Genomic DNA, 21,824 nt, shown 5'->3' on the forward strand with positions numbered 1-21,824 from the left:
GGAGCCGGGGGCGGGCAGCATTCCTAGAGAGGAAGGATGCTCAGGTGTGTGCAGGACACTTTTTTCCTTTCCCCTTCGACTCAGGGTGGACTAGTTTGCATGTGCATAGTGAGTTGCACATCTCAGACATCAGATCCAGTTTAGGTCTGTCGAGCAGATTCTGTTTCCAGACTTCCTTTCCCCCCCCGGGTTTCAGGTATGCTGCGTATTTATCTGTAACTAAGATGCTTCACCCAGAAGGCCTCCCTCCTTTTGGCTTTTGGTCAATGGAAGAATCATTTTCCATGGGGAAATAGTACGGTAGAGGGGCTGGGGATGTGGCTCAAGCGGTAGCGCGCTCGCCTGGCATGCGTACGGCCCGGGTTCAACCCTCAGCACCACATACAAAGATGTTGTGTCCGCCGAAAACTAAAAAAAATAAATATTAAAAATTCTCTCTCTCTCTCTCCCTCCCTCCCTCTCTCACTCTATCTTTAAAAAAAAAAAAATAGTACGGTAGAGAAAGCTGAGTGACAAGCTGGTTCTGGTGTCCTTGGAGGTCAGAGTCACATGACCTGCGGTTGTGAGCACTGGGATGGGTGCAAGTCTGTGAGCAGGATGAAATCAGGAAGGGCTGGAGCGAGGTTCCCCAGCAACCCAGAAGGGGCGACCCTCGTGAGGCACTGAAGTTTGGGAGCGTGACTTGACCTGTGCCTCCGGCCCACCTTGCCCTGGGTGTGTGCAGTCCCTGTGACTAGCGCCATAGCTGGGTCCCTGCCGGGGAGGCCTGTCACACAGCACTGCTGAACTTGACATCCGACTGCTCGGTGCTGTCTGGAATGACTGCCTTCAAGGCGGCGTGGCAGAAGCGGTTCAGAGCTGGCAGGTTTGTCTTCTGCTCCACGTACAGCCTCAGTTTGTCCCTGAAGGTCTCCCCAAGGAAACTGTAGATGAGGGGGTTCAGACAGCTGTTGGAGAAAGCTGCGAGGTTGACGATGTGGCCGGTCAGGGGGTAGGCATGGCGGAAGGACTGTTTGCAGGGAGCAGCCCCCGGCTGGGTGCGCTGCAGGAGGTGGACGCTGATGAAGACGTTTTCCGGCAGCCAGCAGATGAAGAAGACCAGGACCACAGCGAAGATCATGCGGAGCGCTTTCTGCCTCCGGGGGCGCAGGCCTCGGTGCTTGTGGGCTTTGACAAGGACGCGGATGATGAGGGAGTAGCAGAGCCCAATGATGGCGAAGGGAATGATGAACCCCAGAGTGACCTCCAGCCACTGCACCTCCCTGACGTCTGCAAAGCAGAAGCAGACCTCCTCTGTGTGCTGCAGGTGGACGGCTGTGAAGGGCACCAGGGTGGCCGAGACGGAGGCCATCCAGATGAGACCGCAGCTCAGCCTGGCGTGGTGCTTTGTTCGGAAGAGACTGGAGCGCATGGCTTTTGCCAGTGCGATGTACCTGTCAAAGCTCATCCAGGTGAGGAAGAAGACACTGCTGTACATGTTGATCTGCAGGAAGAGAGACATGAAGGTGCAGAGCACGGCAATGTCATAGTACTGCTCGTCCAGGTTGAATACCTCGATCAGGGAGTCGGCCACCAGGATGAGGTCTGCGGCCGCCAGGTTGATGAAGTACAGGTCGGGGATCGTCATCTTCTCACGGAAACTGATGTTCACCACCAGGATCAGAATGTTCCCCACAAAACCAATGGGAAAGAGGAAGATAGTGTAAAGACAGGAGAGAAAGAGGCCAATGACATACTGCTGGTGCTCAGAGAGGTCCCCCGTCTGGTTCACCAGGGCAGTGCCTTGTAGTGGAAGAGACAGGTTGAGTTCTGGGGAGGTGCTGTTGGAGTCTGCCACCTGTGTGGTACCTGGGTAAATCTCCATGCCAAAGGTGTGGGCTGGAGAGGTCACATCCATGTTGCCACTGTGCTGTCTTCAGCATTTGCCAGAAGGGTCACAGAAATCAGTTTGCAGCGGTGGCTCCATCTTTAGAGAGAGAGATGATTCTCTCTGCAGAGAGCCGGACATTTGGGTTTGACAGCTGTAGAAAGTTGAATGCACAGGTGCAGTTGGTCTGCAGCAGAAGCTGGCTCGTGGCTAGTGGGGCGCTTGGCACTCTGGTCGGCGGAGCTGGCTCATGGCTGGAAGACGCCGTACACACTTACCATCTGGACACCAAGGAGAGGCAGACAGGACAGGACAGGGCCGAGCTGTCGTAGGTCACAGAGCAGTAGAGAGAGGCCAGAACTCTAGGTTTCGTTGTCTTGGGGAGATGGTTGTCCCTGAGCTGAAGGAGAAGAAATAAATGTGGAAAACGTCCTGTCTCTTCCCCAGGGGTTCCCATGCTTGCCTGGTTTAAATTGGAGATGGGCCATGAGTCATCCCCAGATGCAGTGAGTGGGTCACAGGCAGATAGCAGGCTTATGAAGCAGTGTGGGTATTAAGTATGGGAATCTTAGGAAAACTACCATTTGTTGGGACAGGAAATAAAATTTATTTCAGCAGCTGTTGGAAAGAGAAATAACATGGGAAGGGAAAAACCCAGCTTTTTTTTTTTCCCCCCTGAAAGGTAATGGACCCAGAAAACCTAGTGGAATCCGAACAAAGTCTTTTGTCTTGCAATAAAATAGGCAAAAGAAATCCAGCATTTTTTGGTAATGCTACTACTAAGTTTGAGTGCCAGAAATGAAACTATTTTCTGTAATATAGAATGAAAGAGAATAAGGAATAAAAATGGTCATTGTTTAAGAAATAATGTTAGCTGGGTGTAGTCCCAGCTACTCAGACTGAGGAAGGAGAATCACTTGAGCCCAGGAGTTTGAGGCCAGACTGCGACACAGGACACCCTGTCCCCAGGGAGGGAGGGAGGGAAGGAGGAAGGATGAAAATGTTATTCAGTTATTTGTAAAATGTTATTTAACCAATTATGTAAAGCCCAGTTTATTTTTGTAATGCTGTTTTAGCATAGAAACTGGGTAAAGATGGGGACGTGGAGGTGCCACAGGGTTTCCTGTGGCTTACTTGACTCCTTGTGCCCCTGAAGTTCTCTGGAGCAACCAGGGTTTTCAGCTGGCACATTGGCAACGTCTGGAGACGCCTGGAAATGTGGGGGTGTCCCAGCTGGGGCGGGGGAGCATCTAGCTGTTGGAGGCCAGGGATACTGCTGAGCATCCAACAGTGCACAGGACAGCCCCCTCCCCAGCAAAAGATTTCCGGCCTGAGCGTCAGTGTCTGAGGGCGAGAAGCCTGGAGTCAACTGACCTGCCTCAGGAAGATGGGTTGTTTTTCTTTTGGAATTTCGTTTCATTCTTTGAGGCCATTGGGCATCATTTTGAAGTGTTGCAAGACCAGACTAGAGATTTACTGACCTATCTCGTGAAAATACTGCTAAGAAAAAAGGAAAATAAGGAAGAACAGATCTCTGCCTTGGCGCAGGTATGATTCTGAGGGTGTTCAATAACCTTTGCCGAGTGGGGGTTGATGGATTTGTTTGTATTGGTTATTTTACATTCTTTATTCATCTTTAATAAGTAGTACCAATTTGAGCAGTGTAAATGTCACTGTTCTGAGATTCCATCTGTAATATTGGAAGCCTCTGGATTTAATTTCTTTTTAAAAACTGCCCAGGACACTAGTTCTGTTCTTTGAATGTGGAAATTCTGGCAGGTATCAGACTGCAGTTGGAGAGGGCAGTTTAAAGGTGAGCAGACCCTTGACACAGGTGCCTTCTCTTCCCTACACTACTGAATAAACTCTAGGGAACAGGTTAAAATAAGCCATTTGTTTCTTTTCCATGTAAATGGAGTCTTTCATCCTTGACCAATACTGCTATTGTATAATGGTCTACAGAGAAGATATGGGAGCTTGCTGTGAAATTTACAGCATCCTTATTAAAGTTGGCTATGAACTGAAAATCTAAAAGTGGGTGTTAAATAGTTCCGTATCGTTTTGTTTCAAGTTTCTCCTGCTTGTCCAGATCTGGGAAAACGATACTACACTTCATCAGCTTTGTTACCCTTATCTTTACATGGGGGCATTGGCCCACCATGACTTTCTGCGTTGACAGTAGTGACCACAGTACCAAGTTACCAGGAGAGCCTCAAAACAAGGCACATCTGGCTTGGACCCAGGGCTCGCTGCATGTGGTCACGCCCAGGTGTCTCCTCTGGAGGGTGGAAGCTGGCGCTGCTCCTTGGAAGGTACAGTGGTATGGACATGCCTCCAGCTGTCCTCTCACAGGACTAGGGTTTCCCTCCCAGGACGGTGACCTCGTTTGACCCTAGCAGCTAGTGTGCAGTACCCACCCAGACCCCAAAACCCACAGGTGGGGTGCAAGTCTTACCTGAGCTGCCTGGGTTCTCTTGCATCCCTCGGGGGTTTGCTGGAGGTGCACTTGGCACTTTCCTGCAGTGGTGGGATCCTGGACTTGCAAGGAATCAGTGGGAGAGAAAAAGAGAAGACCCCTCCAGGGAGGCCTGGCGGGAAGGTTCCCCAGGAAGCGCTTGAACCAGCTCCTGTGGCTGTCTGAGGCGCAGTCTGGTCCCCTTGGCACTGGGCCGGCTTTATAGGCTTCCCAGGGCTGCTCACTGGGCTCTGGCCGCTCCCTTGAAGGCCAGCATTAACTCTTTTTTTGCTGGCCTTTTTCCCCCACACTTTAACAATGAGCACAGTCCCATTAAGCATGGTTTTATGGAAGTTTCCAGTGTGACTGGTTTTCTTCACCCAGTGACACCCTTTTTTCCTTCTCTCTCTCTCTTTTTTTTTTTTTAGTTTGAAGGGATTATAATAGATATTATGATCATTTGTTGAAACAAGCAACAGTATTCTTTCTTCTTTTAGCAGCTTACTGGCTTTAAAACTAAACACTGAATTTCACAAGTTAACATAGTAAGCATGTGAATAATACATAGAGAATTTATGACTTCACCAAGACATTTATGGAAAGAAATTTAAACACAAGAAGTAGCAGGTATTTGGTAAGAAATCGGTAAAACAGGTGGCTTTCTGCTTTAATCATTGACCACCCTTCTCTCCTCTGCTGCTTGGGAGCTGTCTGGGGCATGGATGGCTGATCAGGTCTTCCCTACCATCACTCCCGCTCCCAAAGTCCTAATGACCGAATGACTGTGTGTCTGGCTGCCATCTCTGACTTCCCACCTCCTGTTGTTGGAGTTTGTCCTCAGTTTTGGAGGAAGATTGGCCATGCAGCTCCAGAGCAGAGACCAGTGCCAGGCACTGTCCAAGGCTCTTGGATACCACAGGCCTGAGCTGCCCTGGCTCATAAATTACATTTTAAGTGATCTTATTTATGCTTCCTTCTTGGTGTCTTTTTATCTTTTGATTTTTTTGGAGCTGTGAGCCTGAACACTGAGTGACCTTTTATGCACTGAACAACAAGTTGGCTGTGGTAGAGGATAAGTGGGAGCCAGCGCATCCTCCTCCCACAGTGCTGCCACAGGCTTGGAGAGGCAGGCACCCTTGCAGGTGGGACCCTGACAGTGCCATGTACCTCCGTGAATGTGGGCCCGGCCACTTGCTGCCCCGTGAGCTTTCTCTTCTCTATAGAGCCTGTTGAAAATGCACTTCAAGGTGTTCCGTATGATGCTGACTTAAAATCTTGCAGATATCTTGGGAAATGTATGCATATTTTAAAACAGAGGACCGTCTTAAAATTTTTATGGAAAAATACTAATCCTCTGGTGAAGAACTGTAGAAATTCGGACTCTTAATATGTTAACTTTTAAAAATTTGAATGGCATGATAAAATAAAGAGCTGATTGGCTCTCCATCTTTTGACCAGCTGCAAAGTCAAGATGATTTCAACATTAAGAATGCCCACGACACCATTTTGAAAGAAACAAGTCATGAGAAAGTGCAGCTTCCTCTTGAATTAAATAAATAAAATAAAACCTAAACCTCGAAATAGCTGAGGCATGCCACTTAAAAATAGCCACTCCCTGCTCTTGCAAACCCATGGCTCAGGGCTCAGGGCTTGGCCACTTGCTGGAGTTGTAAGAGGCTTTTGGCTCCTTGTAGTCCTGAGGCTGCCACTTTGCAGGTCCTAGTGGGTTTACTGCAGGTGGTCAAGGGCCTGGCTCTGAGCTCATGCTTGAGGGGAAGAATGGGCAGCTGAATTGTGACGTGGCCATCTTGCTTGAAGCCCAGCCTCTCCATTGAAGTACTGGCACAGTCACCCAACTAACTAGTGCAGGGACAGGGCCCAGAGGGCAGGCATTTCAGTCCCAGGGCTCCTACTTGACATTTGCATAGAGAGGGGTGGGTTGGAGCTGTGGAAGTTTCTGGAAAGTCTGAAGAGCTGCTGTCATTTTTAAGTCTGACATTAGACGAGGCTTCCTGGTGCTGTCTGCACATGGTGCTCTGCGTGTGCTGTCTAGGGAGCCCTCCTTTGTATCTGGGGCTGGCTCTGGCCTCCATTTACTGGCGGATAGAGCTCAGGGAAGTAGTGTGAGTGGCCTCGCAGGGAGGACAGGCCAGTGTGCCATGTCCGCCTCCTTCTTGCCTTGTGGAGTTGATGTTCTTGTGGGTTTTTCGGTTTCTGTTCATCTGGGATAGGATAGTGTGAATGGAGGGAACTTAACAGGGAATCTAATAAGGTCAGATGGCAGTTAGTTAAATTTGGGAGCAGCTAATACTGGCTAATGCATAGAGAACAAACGCCAGTCAAATAAGATAGTTTCTCACTTCAGAAGCCCTCATAGGAGCCTGGACAGGGAACAGGTGTGGAATAGTCTGGACACTTTGTGGTGACCAGGGTCCTGCTCCTTCCTGTGACAATGGATATCCCTTGGGCAAGACTTAGTGGCACAGTCCGAGCAAGCCCACTTTCAGTGTTGCCGGGGCCCCCCTCCTGGTTCTCCTCTCTTGCAGTGCTTGGGCCTATGTAGTGCTGGGCTTTTGGGTGAACCTAAGCCTTTGGGGTCATTCACAAGGTGGGGGCGTGTGGGGTTATTTATGGAGCTGGGTGCCTCTCCAAAACACCCTCAGCAGTTATTCATCTCCCAGCCCTCCCAACCTTCCCAGCCGCTGTCTTTCAGAGATAGTGACCTCATTAGGAACCCAGGTGTGCCCCAGGCACAGTGGCCATGCCTGTGAGAGGCTGAGATGGGGGGATCACAAATTCAAGACTTGCCTAGGAAATTTACACCCTGTCTCTAAATAAAATTTTTTAAAAAGGGCTGTAGATGTAGTTCAGCAGCAGAGTGCCCCTAGGTTCAGTCTCCAGTACTGTAAAACACACAAACAGAACCCCAGGTGTGGGGAGTCATTTGACTGAGGTGAATCCTCCCAAGATTGCTTTGCTATTCTTTTTGTTCTGTTGTGCAGTGTGGGGACACAGCCCAGGGCCCCCTGCATGCTCAGCAAGCTCTCTACCACTGAACTATGTCCCCAGAGCTTTTGATTATATTTTAAGACAGGATCTTGCTAAGTGGACCAGGTTGGCCTTGAACTTGCAATCCTCCTGCTTCAGCCTCCTGAGTCGCTGGGATTACAGGCCTTTGCCACTGAGCCTGGCTTAGCTTTTCTATTCTTTGAGCACTAACTGGGGAGATATCACCTCATTCAGAAAGGCCTGTGGGGTTGCTTGCTTGATTTGGTTTCCTGCTGAGACATCAAACCATTTGAATGAGGAATTTTAATCCATGCTGGAAAACAGCACAGAGGTCAGAGAAATTCACCCCAGGGTGTTTCCATTCCTGCTAGGTAGATACCTCATGAAGAATATGCGTGCATTTTCTCTAAGGACCCAAACGGGCAGCAGGAAGGCCCTTGCAGGGTACTGATGACTCTTCCCACTTCAGTGGGACACAAGTACATCTGAAGTTTAATCCTTATCACATTTGGGAGCAGTGAGCCAGTCAAGTGCTAGCGGCCCCCATTTACCAAGAAAGAGACCAGGGCCCAGGGATCAAGAGTTTACATAGGCCATGATGCAGTGAGTGGCAGACAGGATGTAGGCTCTCCTAGTTCAGTTTTCTGCACCCTATGCCACTTACTCACCATCAGGAAATTCAGACTGCCCACGACATCCTGCCTCATCCTCATCCCAGGAAGACGGGTGTTGGCAAGAGGTAGCGCAAACCCATAAATTACCCTCCTTTCTTCAGACTCACCCAGGACACTGACCTGACCTTCACCTGTGGCATGTTCTGTGGAATCTAGAAACTGAGACAGGCTTAGGGGTACACCTACCCCTAGACAGTCTTGGTGCCCTGGTCCTGGCCCAGTTTGGTGTATGTGGCTGTGAGATCCTGGATGCACGCTGTGGCACAGACACTGTTTTTACCATAGGCTGTTTCCTAGAGAAAGTCAAGAGTGGCAGTCTATCTTTCAGCCTTTCCCAGCTTGAGACGGGATTTACAGTGCTCAGAGTTGACGCTGCTCAAGCCCTGCACATGCCATCTGCCCTCAGCCCTGGAGCAGGGGGCAGTCCAGACGGCGACACAGTGCCAGCATTCTGGACAGCTGTGCTCCTCTGCATGGCTACTGGGAGTGTACTGGGCACTTCCTCTAATTCTTTGAGAGTTATGGCAACCAGGACTGCATGTAGCTCACAGAAGTGCAGACAGATGATGTCCCCTGTGTCCTACTGTGAGAGTGCTGTCAACTTGCAGGGAACAAGCTTGTGGGGCAGATTCTAGAAAGAGTGGGTGGTGAGCTGGGTACTTACTCCACCTCACCTCCTGCAACCACTCAGCTGTGTTCCTCAGAGAGCCCTGAGAAGCCTAGGTGCCACAGCAGCTTCTCCCAAAACCCATGATTTTCTACTATGCAATCAAGATTTCATGCACCTCGCTTTGGATGAGAGTATACCTTCACTGCTAGAATCACACTCTGAGATGCTTTTTTGATTTTCTGTTGGCTCTAGGTCTTTCTCTTGGCCTTGGACATGGAAAGCTCTTTGTTCTCAGAATATGTCCAGACAGTTATGGGATGAGGGGCAAGTGGCTAAGTGCTGTGTCAGAAGGCCAGAGTCCCAGCAGACCAACCTGTCTCTCTAGGGCCTACCTGGGTCCTTGGGTCCTGTGGTTCCCTGTGGATAGGCCCTTGGTGTGATCCAGGGTCCCTTGCTGCTTCAACTCTTGGCCCGCCTGCCCCTCCATGAAAGTAGAACCTCTTTAAATGTTTCAAAGTTTGGCCCCCTTATAAGTGGTTTCTTTTTCTTTTCTTTTCTTTCTTTCTTTCTTTTTTTATTTTTTTAAGAGTAGGATTCTACTGTTTGAGAACTACCAATGCACATTTTTGCAGTTGGGTTTCTAAAATTACTCCCTTGGCTGAAATGCTTAGGAAGTTGGTGTTGTTGCTGGGAGCTCCGGGCTTGTCCTGTGTCTCTCTTGCCTTATTCCTGGGATCAGCTGTTTCTCCAGGACACTTGAGCACATGGGAGCTTTTAATCATCTCAACTGGTTCTAAACCAACAAGCTGTTGCCATCTATTGTTGCAGGACATTTATTTGTAAATTACCTTAAGAGTTTCTACTCTGATCACGAGTAAGGTGAAGGAACCTGGCATGAGCCACTGTCAACTGGGTAAATTATAGAAGCAGCCTTTTTCAGACATGGGACAGCAGGCAGTGCAGCTTAGACCCCAGCCAGCCCAGGCTCCATGCTTATCCGGCTTCCTATCTGAGGCAGCCTGTGGTCAGGGGCACAGGTTGGGGATCCAAGCAGAGCAGGATGTACTGGCTAAGTTAAGGGGACAGAGACTAACTTTCTGGAGGCTGAGGGAGCAGGAATTGCAGGATACAGTACTAGAAGAGGAGGGCGTCTCATGGAGAGAAGATCTCCCGATTCTGAATGGTAGTCTGGTGGACTATGGCTGAGTCGTGTGTGCATAGAGTAGACTCTGAAGGCCAGTCTAACAGCCGAAGCTCAACAAGCCAGAGAACTCCAGAGCTTCCAGAGGGATGATTGATATTCTCATTTTCTCTAGCCAGAGTAGAGGGCCATTTATGTGCTAGTCCATTTTCCATTGCTATAATGAAACACTTGAGGTTGAATACTTTATGAAGAAAAGAGATTAATTTAGCTCAGTTTTGGAGGCTGAAATTCCAAAGTCAGACCCCACCATTGACTAAGCCTCTGGTGATTCCCCTTGACCAGTCACATCACAGTGGATGGCATCATGGTGGGAATGTGTGCAAGGGAGGGGAGATCACATGGCAAGTCAGGAAGCCAGAGAGACCAGTAAGGGGCTGTAACAACTTTCTAACCCTCAAAGGTCTCACCCCCCAGTATCCTACATTGGGGACCGAGTCTCCAACACATGCACCCTCAGGGACACACTTAAACATAGCAGTGTACCGTAGTCAGTAGAGACGCAAAGAAGGGCACACCTTAGCATTCAGGCTAAATTTGCACTGAAGACTCCTGTGGTCCTGATTGACAAAACTAGGAAATAACTCTCAAAAGAATCCTGATCATCTGCCAGTAATAAACTGCGTACCAAAATAAACTTCAGTACCCTTTAGAGAAAGACAAGATTCAAACATTCAACAAGGAGAACTCAGTGTCCAACGTCAAATAAACAAAGAGCAAGGCATGGTGGCACATGCCTATAATCCCAGTAACTTGGGAGGCTGAGGCAGGTGGATCACAAGTTGGAGGCCAGCCTCAGCAACTTGGTAAGACCCTGTCTCAAACTAAAAAATGAGGATGTGGTTCAGTGGTAGACTGCTCCTGAGTTCCATCCCCAGTACTGGGGGGAGGGAGGGAGTGGACTATGGGAAGAGTACATTGAGCTCTGGTCCTTTCTCCTTGCCTCTTCGTCCCAGGTGGGAAAGAATGCTCTTCCCTCCTGCTTCCAGTTTTGCTTGTAACCCCCGTGAACAGGCTGCAAGCTGACCTCACTCTGGTACCCAGGCCACATTAAGGGTATCAGGAGTGTAAACAAGGGAACAAAGGAGGAGAAATAGACGGGAAGACTTAAAGCACTGAGAAATTTTAATATTGTGTCCCAGAAGCTACTCAGCTGCATAAGATACAAATCCTTTTTCTTCTAAAGAAATGATGCAGATATGTAAACACTGAGAAAAAAAAACACAGACCTGCTTTTGTTCTTTGGTTCACAGACTAACATTAAATTATTCATTAAAATCGAAGGTATAGATTTCATAAAACCAGAGAGAATTCCAGCAAGAATGAAGGATGTCAACCTGAAGTAAGACAAACATCTGTGTTTCTGTATTTCGTGGGTTACCAGTCCCCGTACAGACAGCAGGTGGAACCCGTGGGGCCTTGGAAACCTGGGGCTCTCCGCTGGCCTACCAGACCCGCTGGACCTAGGCAGCCAGTCCCCTTAGGTTCCATGGAGCAGGACAGCTCAACATCATGATGTAAAGCAGCTGTCCTGGTGTTTCAGCTTGAGGGGATACTCCCAGAGCTTCCGCGGTGATGGCAGTTTTAAAAGTAACCTTTTTTGTTCTTGGCAAGATTTCTGTTGCTCAGACTTCCTGGCAGTGTTGAAAGCTGACCACAGCAACGGTTCAGACCAGATCATAATATGACTGTAAAGTTATTTGAAAAATACTTTTATTTTTAAGATTCACGTTTTGTCTTTTGGTTGGGGTAGAGGAAGATGCCAACCAGCTGGGGTTGTGGCTCAGTGGTAGGGTGCTCGCCTAGCATGCATGAGGCACTGGGTTCCATCCTCAGCACCACATAAAAAATAAAAATAAAGATTAAAAAAAAAATTTGCCAACCAGTAGGCAAACATTGCTTAGTCCCCATCACAGAGCACTTCAGCCAGATGGAGATGCGTCTGTGGCCAGTCTCCGCGCTCACGTCACTGTGTCCTTGATGTGCAGGGTCCCTTGAGTTGTGATTGTTGGCGCGGGTCAAGAAACCATGGTGCCTCTGCATAGATAGAGTTGAATGCCAGAATGCTCATTTTTAGTAAGCACTCTCACAACACTTGTGTCATCCCCACTGGCTCTTCCCAGGAGGGCCTGTTTCAGCAAACGGGTATTTTAAACACCAAGAAGGCTCTGCTGCTTTCCCTGTGGCTCATGCCAGAAGGCAGGATCAGACCCAGCCCCTGTCCTGTTCTAGGAGACGCTGTTGTTGGTGCCTCCTCTTCTGCACCTCTGTGTGAGGCGCCCTAGGGCGTCCAGCAGCATGAGCTTGCAGGGCTTGTGGAAGACGAGGGTAAACAGGGAGTTCACACAGCTCTCCCCAGACAGGACCAGTTCTGCCAGGTTCATGAGCAGCTCATCCCGCGGGGAGCCTATGTCCCTCTGCATCTTCCGCCTGGCCCGTTGGAGGAGCACTGTGCTGGAGAAGAGTCGGCAGGCAAACATGTTCAGAGTGATGGCCAGTACCACCCAGCGTGCAGAGGCGGTGTCCCTCCGGGTGAGAGCTGTCCGCCAGGCCGGTTTAACAGAGAGCAGGAGGAGGAGAACCAGCTTGAGAACGAGGGCGAGCCCAAAGCCCAGGCTGAACTTAACAATTTCATACTCAGGCCAGGCCGTCAGGGGGTCCGCCTGGCACAGGGTGGTTTGGTGCAGCTCTCTGGATGTACCCAGTAGGGATACCACAACCAGAGAGCTGCAGACAGCGCAGCCCCAAATGGCAGCCAGGCCTGCCAGAGGCCTCCAGGTGCCCTGGGCCCCTGTGAGCAGGTAGCTCGAGAAACCCGGCAATAGAAACAGGACAAGCATGGCCGCCTGCAGGTACTGGGCATTGAAATAGCACATATTGGAGAAGAAGGAGAGGACCCCACAGAGCAGGTTGGTTGTGAGTATGTAGTCAGGCCTGCTGGCAGCATTGAGTGACAGCAGTGTCACCAGGATACTTGTGACCGTGAGGCCTGAGAGCAGCATGTCCAGGGCCACCAGCTTTCCATGGTTCCGAATGAAAGTGATCAGGTTGAAAAGCCCCGTCACCAAGCTCAGCGGTACAAGCAAAGCAACATACACATGCATGCACCTGGAGATGACACTTTGTGCAGCAATGACATCTTCCACGGCTGGGGACACATGGCTTGGGTACCGAATCCAGGACATGTTGTGGGAGTCCATTTTGGGGGCAGCTGTTGGACCTGTAATAGAAGCACATGCCGGACAGTCATGGGGCTGGCCTGTGAGGGGTGAGCACTTTCTGAGGGGACAGCGTTCCCAGAGAGCGCCTGCCTCCAGCCCGCCAGGGAGGCCAGCTTGCTCAGAAGGAAGGAGTTTGGGGTAAGTGGGTGCAGGCTTGGGGGCTCTAGCAAGCGTCCTTCATGGAGCCCACAGAGCCAGGGCCAGTGCTGTGGTGCGAAGGTGGGGAGCGAGGACCCCGCCCCCATCTTTCTGAGCACTCCTTCTGCCACCCTCGCCCCTGCCCAGAGAACCTCATCACTTGTAGGCTAAAAGGCTTCTTTGAGTGTGGTCGCATTCTCCTGGGATGAGTGACTCAGCATGTGCCCCTGTGAGCCAACTCTTGGCAGAAGTGGCTGTCTCCCCAGAGGGGTGCTCAGTCAGTGGCTTCTGGGGAGTAGAGTTTGAGGAGTGCCAATTTTGAGTGGCCCAGTGCTCCTGCTTATTTGGTCCTGGCTCCGCATGTCCAGGGAACGGCCCAGAATGTGCATTGCTCAGAGGCAGGACAGGCCTTGGCACTTAAGAGTCTGGCTTTGGGCCCCTGAGAAATCCAGAGAAATCCTAGCCAATTCCTACCCCCCATTATGGGCCTCTTACCATTCAACACAGACACTGGGGACCCAAGGGGTGGCATGTTTTGGATGCTGTCTACCTGGGGATTGCCAGCCTCTGCCCTTTCACCAGGAGTGGCTTTATTACAGCAAGCTGTAAATTCCTGGTGTTCGGGCTTTAAATAACCTCCATGAGCCCATCTTTAGTCACTGAGATTATTTGGTTTCCATACATATGTCTTCTCTCTCCTTTTAAATTTTAACTAAATAGCAGATGAGGCTGGGAGATAGCATCGCTGTTCACTGAAAGGAAATTGAGAACAATAAAATTGGAAGCGTAATGGGCCAGCGTGACCCAGCCAGGTTTGTTTTCTCTGAGGACGGTTGGCTTGTCTGGGTGGACTCGACCACACTTGAGCGGGTGCGTTCCTGTGTGTCTAAGCATATCCTGCCGTGGGCCCGGGCTAGCAGGTGCCCAGATTGCAGCACAGATCACAGACACGGCTCGCGGGTTGAGTGGATGTGAACAGCCTCTTTCTCCCCCATGGCCAAGTAGCAGAAGAGTTTGCTGTGTGTGTGGAGGTGTTCACTGCGTCCACGTTCTGTTCTCAAGTCAGAGGATCTTTGCATACATAGATCTGTCATTGGCTTCCCACTAGTGTCACTGATACCCTTCTGTACACACACACTTGTCTGTCTCATGGGTCTGGCAGCTGTATAATGTCCAGTTGACTGGATGGGAGCCGTCAGGATCTTTGAACCAAACTCGGACAGTACTCGGTGTTGCCCTCTCTGGGACAGTGTGAGGTCCACAGTGTGCCGTGTCCTGAGTTGTAACCAGTCCCCTCTCAACCCGCCGTGCACCTGTTTCCTGGTCAGTGTCAGGACCGCCCACCCCACTGCCCCCTGCTCTGCAGTGACTCCTGCAGCTCGGCTCTGTCCAGGCTGAGTGCCTTCTGCCTCCACGGCCTTGTAGAGTTGCCAGTCTAAACAATTGATGGCTCCTCTGGGGTCAGAATTCTAGAACGACTGTTTATCCTGCCAGGGACTCGCTGGGCTTCTCATGTTGGTGGCCTAGTGACTTTGTCATGTCTTCAGATATCTCCTCTTCCTTCCTCTCCCCTTTTCGGACCAAATGCGGTGGACTTTGACCAAGGACTTTCCTTAGGCCTGTCTTTCAGGCCATGGTATTTCTCTCTATCTGTGGCTAATTGGCTACTAAAACCATCCTCCTAGTTTTAAATTTTAATTTTTGTGTTTCTTATTAGAAGAGGTTCTTTTGTGATTTTTAAAAAATGTGACATTTTTAAAACGGTTTCCATTATAGTACCCCTTTCTTATAGGTATTTTGAAACTTATCTTTCAGTTTCTATCTCTGATTATCTCTGAACAGGAGCATTGGGTGTCATACTTGAACACTTATATTTAGAAATAATTTGCAAATCAGAGTGACTTGCTCTGGAGCATATCTGTTTGGGCTTCTGTGAGATGCCTGGGGGCTCCCGAGCGCTGGGGAGCACAGAGGGACTGGCTGGGCCCTGTGTGGCCATCTACTCTGGCTGTGCACAAGAGTCTTTTTTCTTTTTGAACTGACTTTCATTATGTAGCAAAGCCCATCATAACCAGAACTGGAGCCCAGGGAAAGGCCCCTTGCTCTGTTGATGGGCCTTGCAGGTCTGAGCTCCTGGGCCGGACCTGCCTCTGTCTGCTGGACACTCTCCCGCCTCAGCTACCTTGTTCATTTTAGGCTGGGGTGGGGACAGCCCACGAGCCAGAGGAGTACCCCTGCTCCTCTGCACAGTGTGGGCTTGACTTCGATGTGCTGCAGTGTTTGGGCGCCCTGGTGGCACCCCCATTGGCCAGCTTTCATCCCACGGGCCTGCAGGGGCCACATGGGTCACCCATTCCCTGGGTGTATGTGTGGCTCTTCAAATGGAAAGCTGGCAGTGGATTGTGATATTTTCCATCTGCCAGTGCTTAAGGACCCAAGTGGTGTGCAAATTAAGACTCACGACCAGACTGGGAGGAAGCTATTTGCAATGATCATCTCAACAGGCAAAATGGCAAGAAGGCTTCCGCACACTGACCGCAGGCCAGGAGACAGATTTGCAGTCCAGACGTCCAACCTCTGCATCTGGTCAGTGCCTTGTGGACAGTGCCATGTGGGCGGCGTTGTGGCCTGTGGATGTCACTGCCACGTGCCATCCTGGTTCATGGCAGTCAGCTCTGCTCTGATTTGTCCAGGCCCCGGTTCCCAGCCTGATGAACAAGGGAAGGGTAGTGTCTGCATTGGCCCTGAGCCTCCTGGAGGGTGCTCTGGCCCCCTAGGAGGGGCCTCAGGCAGCTTCTTGCCATACATGAGCTTCTCCCCAGGGCGAGCTTGCTCAGGCGGCTGAGAGCCGCTGCTGCGGTATCTTCCTGCCTTCCCTGTGTGGGACCTCGGTGTTCTGTCTTCACTGCAGCTTATTGTGGAGGGTCACCTTGCTTGATGCATGGGACTCTGTCTTGGCTGTGCAGCGGGCACCGGAGCACCCACTTCCAGGGCTGGGACATAGAAGGAAAGAAAGGCCACTTGAGAGCCCTCTGGGGATAGTGCCTGGTGCTGACAGCTGGGTTTGCCAAGTCCTGCTCCGGTGGTGTTTCCACCAGTGTTGGCTCTCGTGCTTTTGCTTAGAGTTCCTTGAGGACACGGTGGAATTTGCTTGTGCACATGCCGTGGAGACCCAGGCGGGCCCACCTCCATCCTCCTTCCCGGGCCCTGTAGCATGGGGTCCTCCCAGTGATAGCTGAAGCTCCGCTGGGTCCAGTCCTGCTGAGGCCTGACTGGTGGGGAGTACCAGGTTTCTTCACCTCTGTCCCCAGTTCTGTGAGCACCGTGCCTTCCTCCCTGTATCCTGCCTGGGTGCTTACTCCCTTGGATCCTGGTGGCCCTGGACCATGTACGCCAAGGTGGCAGGGCTGAGCTCCCCCGGACAGCCTGAGGCACGCCCTGCCAGATGTGGTGACTCCCATGTCTGCCCAGCGGGGCCACCTCGCTCCTTGACTTTTCCTTTTTGAGTGAAGACAGTAAAACAGAAACATGGGGGCATTTTTCCTGAAGCATCCACAATTCCATCCTTGCCATACAACCTCCTGGCTTCATTGTATCCTGGGCTGCTCATTGGCCTCGGCAGTCTCGCTCCCCTTGCTCCACCCTCACCTTCCCGCCCCCACCAAAAGGGACAAGCAAGATGGGGAGAGGGCAAGAGAGAGTGTGGCTGTGCCTGCACACCCGGCCAGCTCAGACTCCCGGAGTGCAGGCCCAGCTGCCCCCACCCTCCCAGCACATGCCAGACGCGCTTCATGACTGCTGTCACTTAGACCTCAGTTTCCACAGAAGGTAGGTGCAGCTGGAGTCCCTCCACCTTCCAGACTGACACATGATGGCATCGTGTGGCACCTTCAGGCCCAGCCCTCTCCCTCGTGTGATGCATATGAGAGGCCTCCATGATGTTGGGCGCCAGTGGTCACTCCTTTCTGTGGCTATGCAGCCTCAATAGAATTAGACTGGGTCACCAGTGGCTGTCATAAAGCTGTGTTAAAAGTGCACAAATAGGTTCTTTTTTTAAAAAAAACTTTATTTTATTTATTTATTTTTATGTGGTGCTGAGGATCAAACCAGCGCCTCGCACGTGTTAGGTGAGCACTCTACCCCTAAGTCCCAGCCCCAGCCCCACAAATAGGTTCTTAAGAGAGCATGTGCTTGCTTTCTTCTGGGGCCCACTTCTAAGAGCAGCATTGCTGCATCCTCAGGTCAGTGTGAAGTTACAGGGTCTCCCGAGGTGGCTGTGCCATCTCCCAAGGTGGCTGCACCACCCCACATTCCTGCTGGAATCTATATTTTTAACTTGAGTAAAAGCAAAGGTTTTTAATTGAGCCCCAAAATTCCCTAGAAGGGGGACCTGCACTCCACAGCATCAAGTCTCAGGCCAAGAATCAGGGGCTCTGGAACCCTCCCTCACCCCTACAGAAGGGCTTTGGCATCCCCGGGTCCCTGGGGAGCTGCTCCCACTCCCAGGCCTGTTCTGTGGGCGTGCCGTGCTCCCAGCAGCGCTTGGCTGCCATGCTCCTTGCACAGCCGTCAGGGTGGTTTCTGGAGGTGAGCATGTACACCCCAGGGTTGGAAAGTAGGAGGTGAGGCCACCCCCATCCCAGGAATGGGCACTAGAGTTTCCTAAAGGGCCCGTGCAGGGAAGCAGGGTACTCTTTCCTTCTACGCATGTGCTCCTCGAGGGGACATCAGGGTGTCCCTTGCCTGCCTCAGGTACTGTGTTTTCTCGTGCCTCTCCATGGCATCTGTTGTAGGTGGCAGAGTTCACATCTATTGTTGAGTTCTGCCAGTTCCATCTCCACACAGTTTATTGAGTGTTTTCATGCTTTCTAGTTTATATTGTCATTATTAATGGCTAATTGTAATTGTGCTGTGACAATTAATTACTAAGCCTTTCTGCTCTGTGGACATTAAGCTCTCTCTGAACTTTTGCTCTTACAGATCCATTCCAGCCTGTACTTGCTTTTACAAATCGCTGGGAAAGGCTCACAGGTTGTTTTTCTGTGCAAAAAGAGCATTAGCCAGTGAGGTCAGCAGTCTCCTGTGTGGTTCGTGGGCCCTGTATACAGGCAGCACACAATAAAGTGGCCTTGGTGTTGCCTGGCCGGGATGCAGGGCCATATGAGGTCTGTCTCTATGGTCCCATTGGTCTCAGATTTAAATCTTTTGGGAATTGTAGTTTTCTTGTTTTTCCTCCTACCAGCTGAGGATACTGAGGGCCTGTGAAAGTGTGTCTCTGTTATTGGAATGGTGGAAGGTGGGTCAGGGGCCAGGTTCCGAGATAGAGCAAAGAAAAAGCTTGAACTGCCTTTGCAGAGAGGCCCCTCTTGTGAAGCTCTGCGGGCCCCAGGAGCCTCCTCCTGCGGCACCTCCTCCCTCCACAGGGCTTGGCTATATTAGCGCCTTCTGGTCCAAACATTCCAGTCTCTGGTCCTCCAGCCTGGGACTGACCCCTGATGACTCACTGTGTCTGTTGCATACGTGGCCTGAGGTCCTGCACAACCAGCCTCTGGCGGGCTTTGAATAGAGGTGCAGTCTCAGAGAGGGTCTTGAGCTAATATCTAGGGGCCTGTGGGGGGTCAGCTGAAGGCTGCCAGTTCTTAATCCCCAGCCCACAGGTCTGGACAAGTGGTGAAGGAAACTCGGACGGCTCCCCTCTGTCCTGCCTCCTCCACCCTCATGGTCCTGTGGCTGTGCAGTTCCAGGAACTATTTGAGCCTCTATTTTAGGTATTGGGGAAAATGACCTCATTGAAGGATAGGGATAAAAGAGATTTCCATTTTCCTTTTCTTGACTCTTCCAAAGAAAACATATGTGCCTTCTGTGTCTCACACATAGACACATGCACACACACGAAACACACAGCATACACCAACATGCAGACTCCTACACATGTGTGCTCACATGCTTCTAGGAGATTTGGAACTGGTCCTGTGTGCCATGGAGCATCCAGACTGTCATCAGTGCCCTGGCTGATCTATCCATCTCCTGGACAGAGGACCTGAGGGCACACAGTGCTCCTGCAGGGTGTGGCCCAGCATTACCATGGACAGACCACATTGTTGGACACCTGAGTCCCCTCCTTCAAGAAATCCTAACACACATCCCTCCTCGGCACGGGGATGTTCAAGAATGAGGCTACAGGGAGCTCTTTGCTTTATTCAAGTCCTATTTTTCCAAACACCCTTCCTCCACGAGAAGCATTCCTATACCCTGACCATCCGGGGTACAGATTAGACAGATAAGCAAGCAGGAAAGGGTGGAGAATTGGGTCTAGAGGCAACACTTGTGCCCCTTTGAAGACCCGTGGGCACCATCTGTGCCGTATGCTGTGTGCCGCGACTCCTCCCCAAAAGTGGGCTGGGGGCAGGCATGTGAGCTCCCGGGCTTGTATTTACTCAGACCCTGCAAGCTGGAGCTGATGTCATTTCTGTCATCGTGGATGTATGTGGCAAGGCCACCAGGAACCCTGAGGTCAGATGGCTTAAGCTGCCCGCTTGGAGTGTTAGAACCTATGCGGGGCTCAGGGTTTGGGTAGGAGTCAGCCTGTGTGGTGGCAGGCTGGAGTGCGGGCAGGGCTGTAACTGGTGAAGAAGGAGGGCCACTCTTTTAGCCAGAGAGAAGGTGTTTGGTGTTATGGCCTGTCGTTGGCTTCCCGGTGGCCTCTGTGACCCTGGCCCATGTTGGCTTTGTGGGATCCTGCCCCGCGGCTGAGCGGAGCACCTTGATCCAGCCCTGAGGACCCGGCTGCCCTGACCCTTTCCTTCTCTTGCTGCACAGCATGGCGTCTGCAGGTCCTCGTGTCCTAACAGGAACTCCAAGGGAGGGCATCCCAGGAGCCTGGCCTGGATTGCAGGGCATGAGGGTGTTCACAAGAGCCTGGGCAGCCTTCCCTTCGTGCGAGCTCCTGTGTCCTGAGAGTGCTTTCACAGGGCCATTTGTGGACCCCTCCCAGCAGCCTGCCCCTTGCTGCTCAGGTCTTCCTCCGCAAATCTGCCGGCTTCCTCTGACCGGCCGTTCACTCAGCAGGCCTCAGTGGAGCCTGCCTGAGCCAGGGATGGGAGCACCTGGAGGCACCTGGCCAGCCAGAGCCTGTAGGTAAGCCCCAGCAGAGGGACCCGGGAGGGGCAGCTGCGTGAGTGTGCACTCAGCCCAGCACCCTCCAGCCCAGCACCCTACCCGGAAGTGCCCGAGGCTCTCCTTCCCATCAGCTACCTTTCAAAGAGCAGATGCTGACGGGGTCCCAGAAAGCCAGCAGTGCCATTGCTTGTTGCCTCAGGGGTGACCAGTGGGTTTGAATGCCACGGCCATGGTCCCAGCCAGTTGACAAGCCCAGGAATGCATTATAAAGTGTCACCAGAGCACCCTTGTGGAGCTCTTATGAAGTGAGATGAACCTGCACTGAGCCCTGGGGGCAGGCACGTATGCAGGAGCCTCACACTGAACCCCTGTCTGAGCACCAAGCCCGCCTCCGGGCTGCCGAACCCTGCCTGCTGGCTCCCCGGGGTTCCCTCCCAAGCTCTGTGTGCCACCTGCCTCTGGGTGGAAAAATGGACAGCTCGGCTCCTGCCCCCACCGTGCCACAGCCAAAAGAATGCTCCATTTTCAGATTTCATGTGCCACGAAAACTTGATCCAGATGTGCCTCCTGTCAACTTTGAATTTCATCAGTTCAGCCCCTTCCCAGGTTTTTGTGCAACAGTGAAAACCCAGCAGTAGTAATTATCTGGCAGCTTCATCAACCCTTTCTGACCCTCCGTGAACCTTTCCCCACCTCCGTTTTCAGGAGGCGACTAGAGTCAGTCTTGCCTTTTTCTTAATAAAGAAGTGGGCAGCCTGCTCAGTCATTCCTAGTGCCAAAGGCTAGGAAAATGGTCGTGTTCTCTTTTTATAACGGAATCAACCTGTAGCATAAAGACACTTCGGTTTTTAGAAAGAAACTTCCCATCGCTGTGAACTGGCTCTGGCCCCCAGCCAGCCTCGATGACCTTCTGGGTAAGTCAGAGGCAGGTGCTGGTGGGCGGCGTTGTGCTTCCCAGAGAAATGAACAGAGTGCTCACCTGGGTCAAGGCTCCTGGCGCCCCTCGGGGATGTGAACCGGAGCTCCTCAGGAGCGAGGCTCCCTCCGTCTTGCTCTCCCTTCAGTTGCTCTGTGCTCACTGAGAACAGTCAGGCACAGAAACCCACAGCTTCTTAGGAAAAGAGGAATTGGCTGCGAGTCACCAAAACCACACACTGTATTTTAAGCAGCGTATGGTTTGGCCGTGTGACCCAGAAAAAATTCAAACCAACCTATGTCAGACGCAGCTCAGTGTGGAGACAGGAGAAGTGACGTTGCACTGTGCTGTTCAGAGCTTCCAGGGCCTTCCTCTAGACACGCTGGCCCTTCAGGGACACTCCCTCCCAAAGAGTAGCAACGTTCATAACTTTAAATAGGAGCTAAAACCCCACCCAAATGGAGAAAGTCTCAGAGCCCGGAGCCAGCAGAGCTTCCCTCGGCCGGCGCTGCAGGCCAGCCTCAGCCCCACCCAGATCGGGGTCTCCGCCATCTGCACTGACAACCGGGTGACCTGGGACAGTGGATGCTCCATTCTGGATGCCAGGTGACCCA

General features: G+C 51.6%; 3 protein-coding genes across 4 annotated transcripts in view; 1 reads left to right on the top strand and 2 right to left on the bottom strand.

Annotated features, from left to right (window-relative positions):
* CUNH7orf50 (chromosome unknown C7orf50 homolog) overlaps positions 1-21,824 on the top strand; it is a 117,304-nt gene that overhangs the window by 39,646 nt on the left and 55,834 nt on the right. The gene's annotated exons all lie outside the window — the stretch shown is intronic.
* On the bottom strand, positions 492-21,384 carry Gper1 (G protein-coupled estrogen receptor 1). 2 transcript variants are annotated; one of them, XM_048785370.1, is made up of 2 exons: positions 21,274-21,384; positions 492-2,267 (listed from the first exon to the last, which is right to left on the bottom strand). In XM_048785370.1, exon 2 carries the CDS (start codon positions 1,895-1,897, stop codon positions 770-772), a length of 1,128 nt encoding a protein of 375 aa, XP_048641327.1. In that variant the 5' UTR covers positions 1,898-2,267; positions 21,274-21,384; the 3' UTR covers positions 492-769. The 2 variants fall into 2 exon arrangements, with proteins under 2 accessions (XP_048641327.1, XP_015357548.1); XM_015502062.2 differs by lacking the exon at positions 21,274-21,384 and adding an exon at positions 4,323-4,534.
* On the bottom strand, positions 10,921-13,016 carry LOC107156016. Its single transcript, XM_015502065.2, has one exon. The coding sequence runs from the start codon at positions 13,014-13,016 to the stop codon at positions 12,045-12,047; it is 972 nt and encodes a 323-aa protein (XP_015357551.1). The 3' UTR covers positions 10,921-12,044.

This window comes from Marmota marmota, unplaced genomic scaffold (genome assembly GCF_001458135.2).
Source record: "Marmota marmota marmota unplaced genomic scaffold, marMar, whole genome shotgun sequence".
Taxonomy (NCBI): domain Eukaryota; kingdom Metazoa; phylum Chordata; class Mammalia; order Rodentia; family Sciuridae; genus Marmota; species Marmota marmota.

Excerpts from the sequence above, each read along its gene's own strand:
- LOC107156016 (XM_015502065.2), bottom strand. The coding sequence starts at position 13,016 with ATGGACTCCCACAACATGTCCTGGATTCGGTACCCAAGCCATGTGTCC.
- Gper1 (XM_048785370.1), bottom strand. The coding sequence starts at position 1,897 with ATGGATGTGACCTCTCCAGCCCACACCTTTGGCATGGAGATTTACCCA.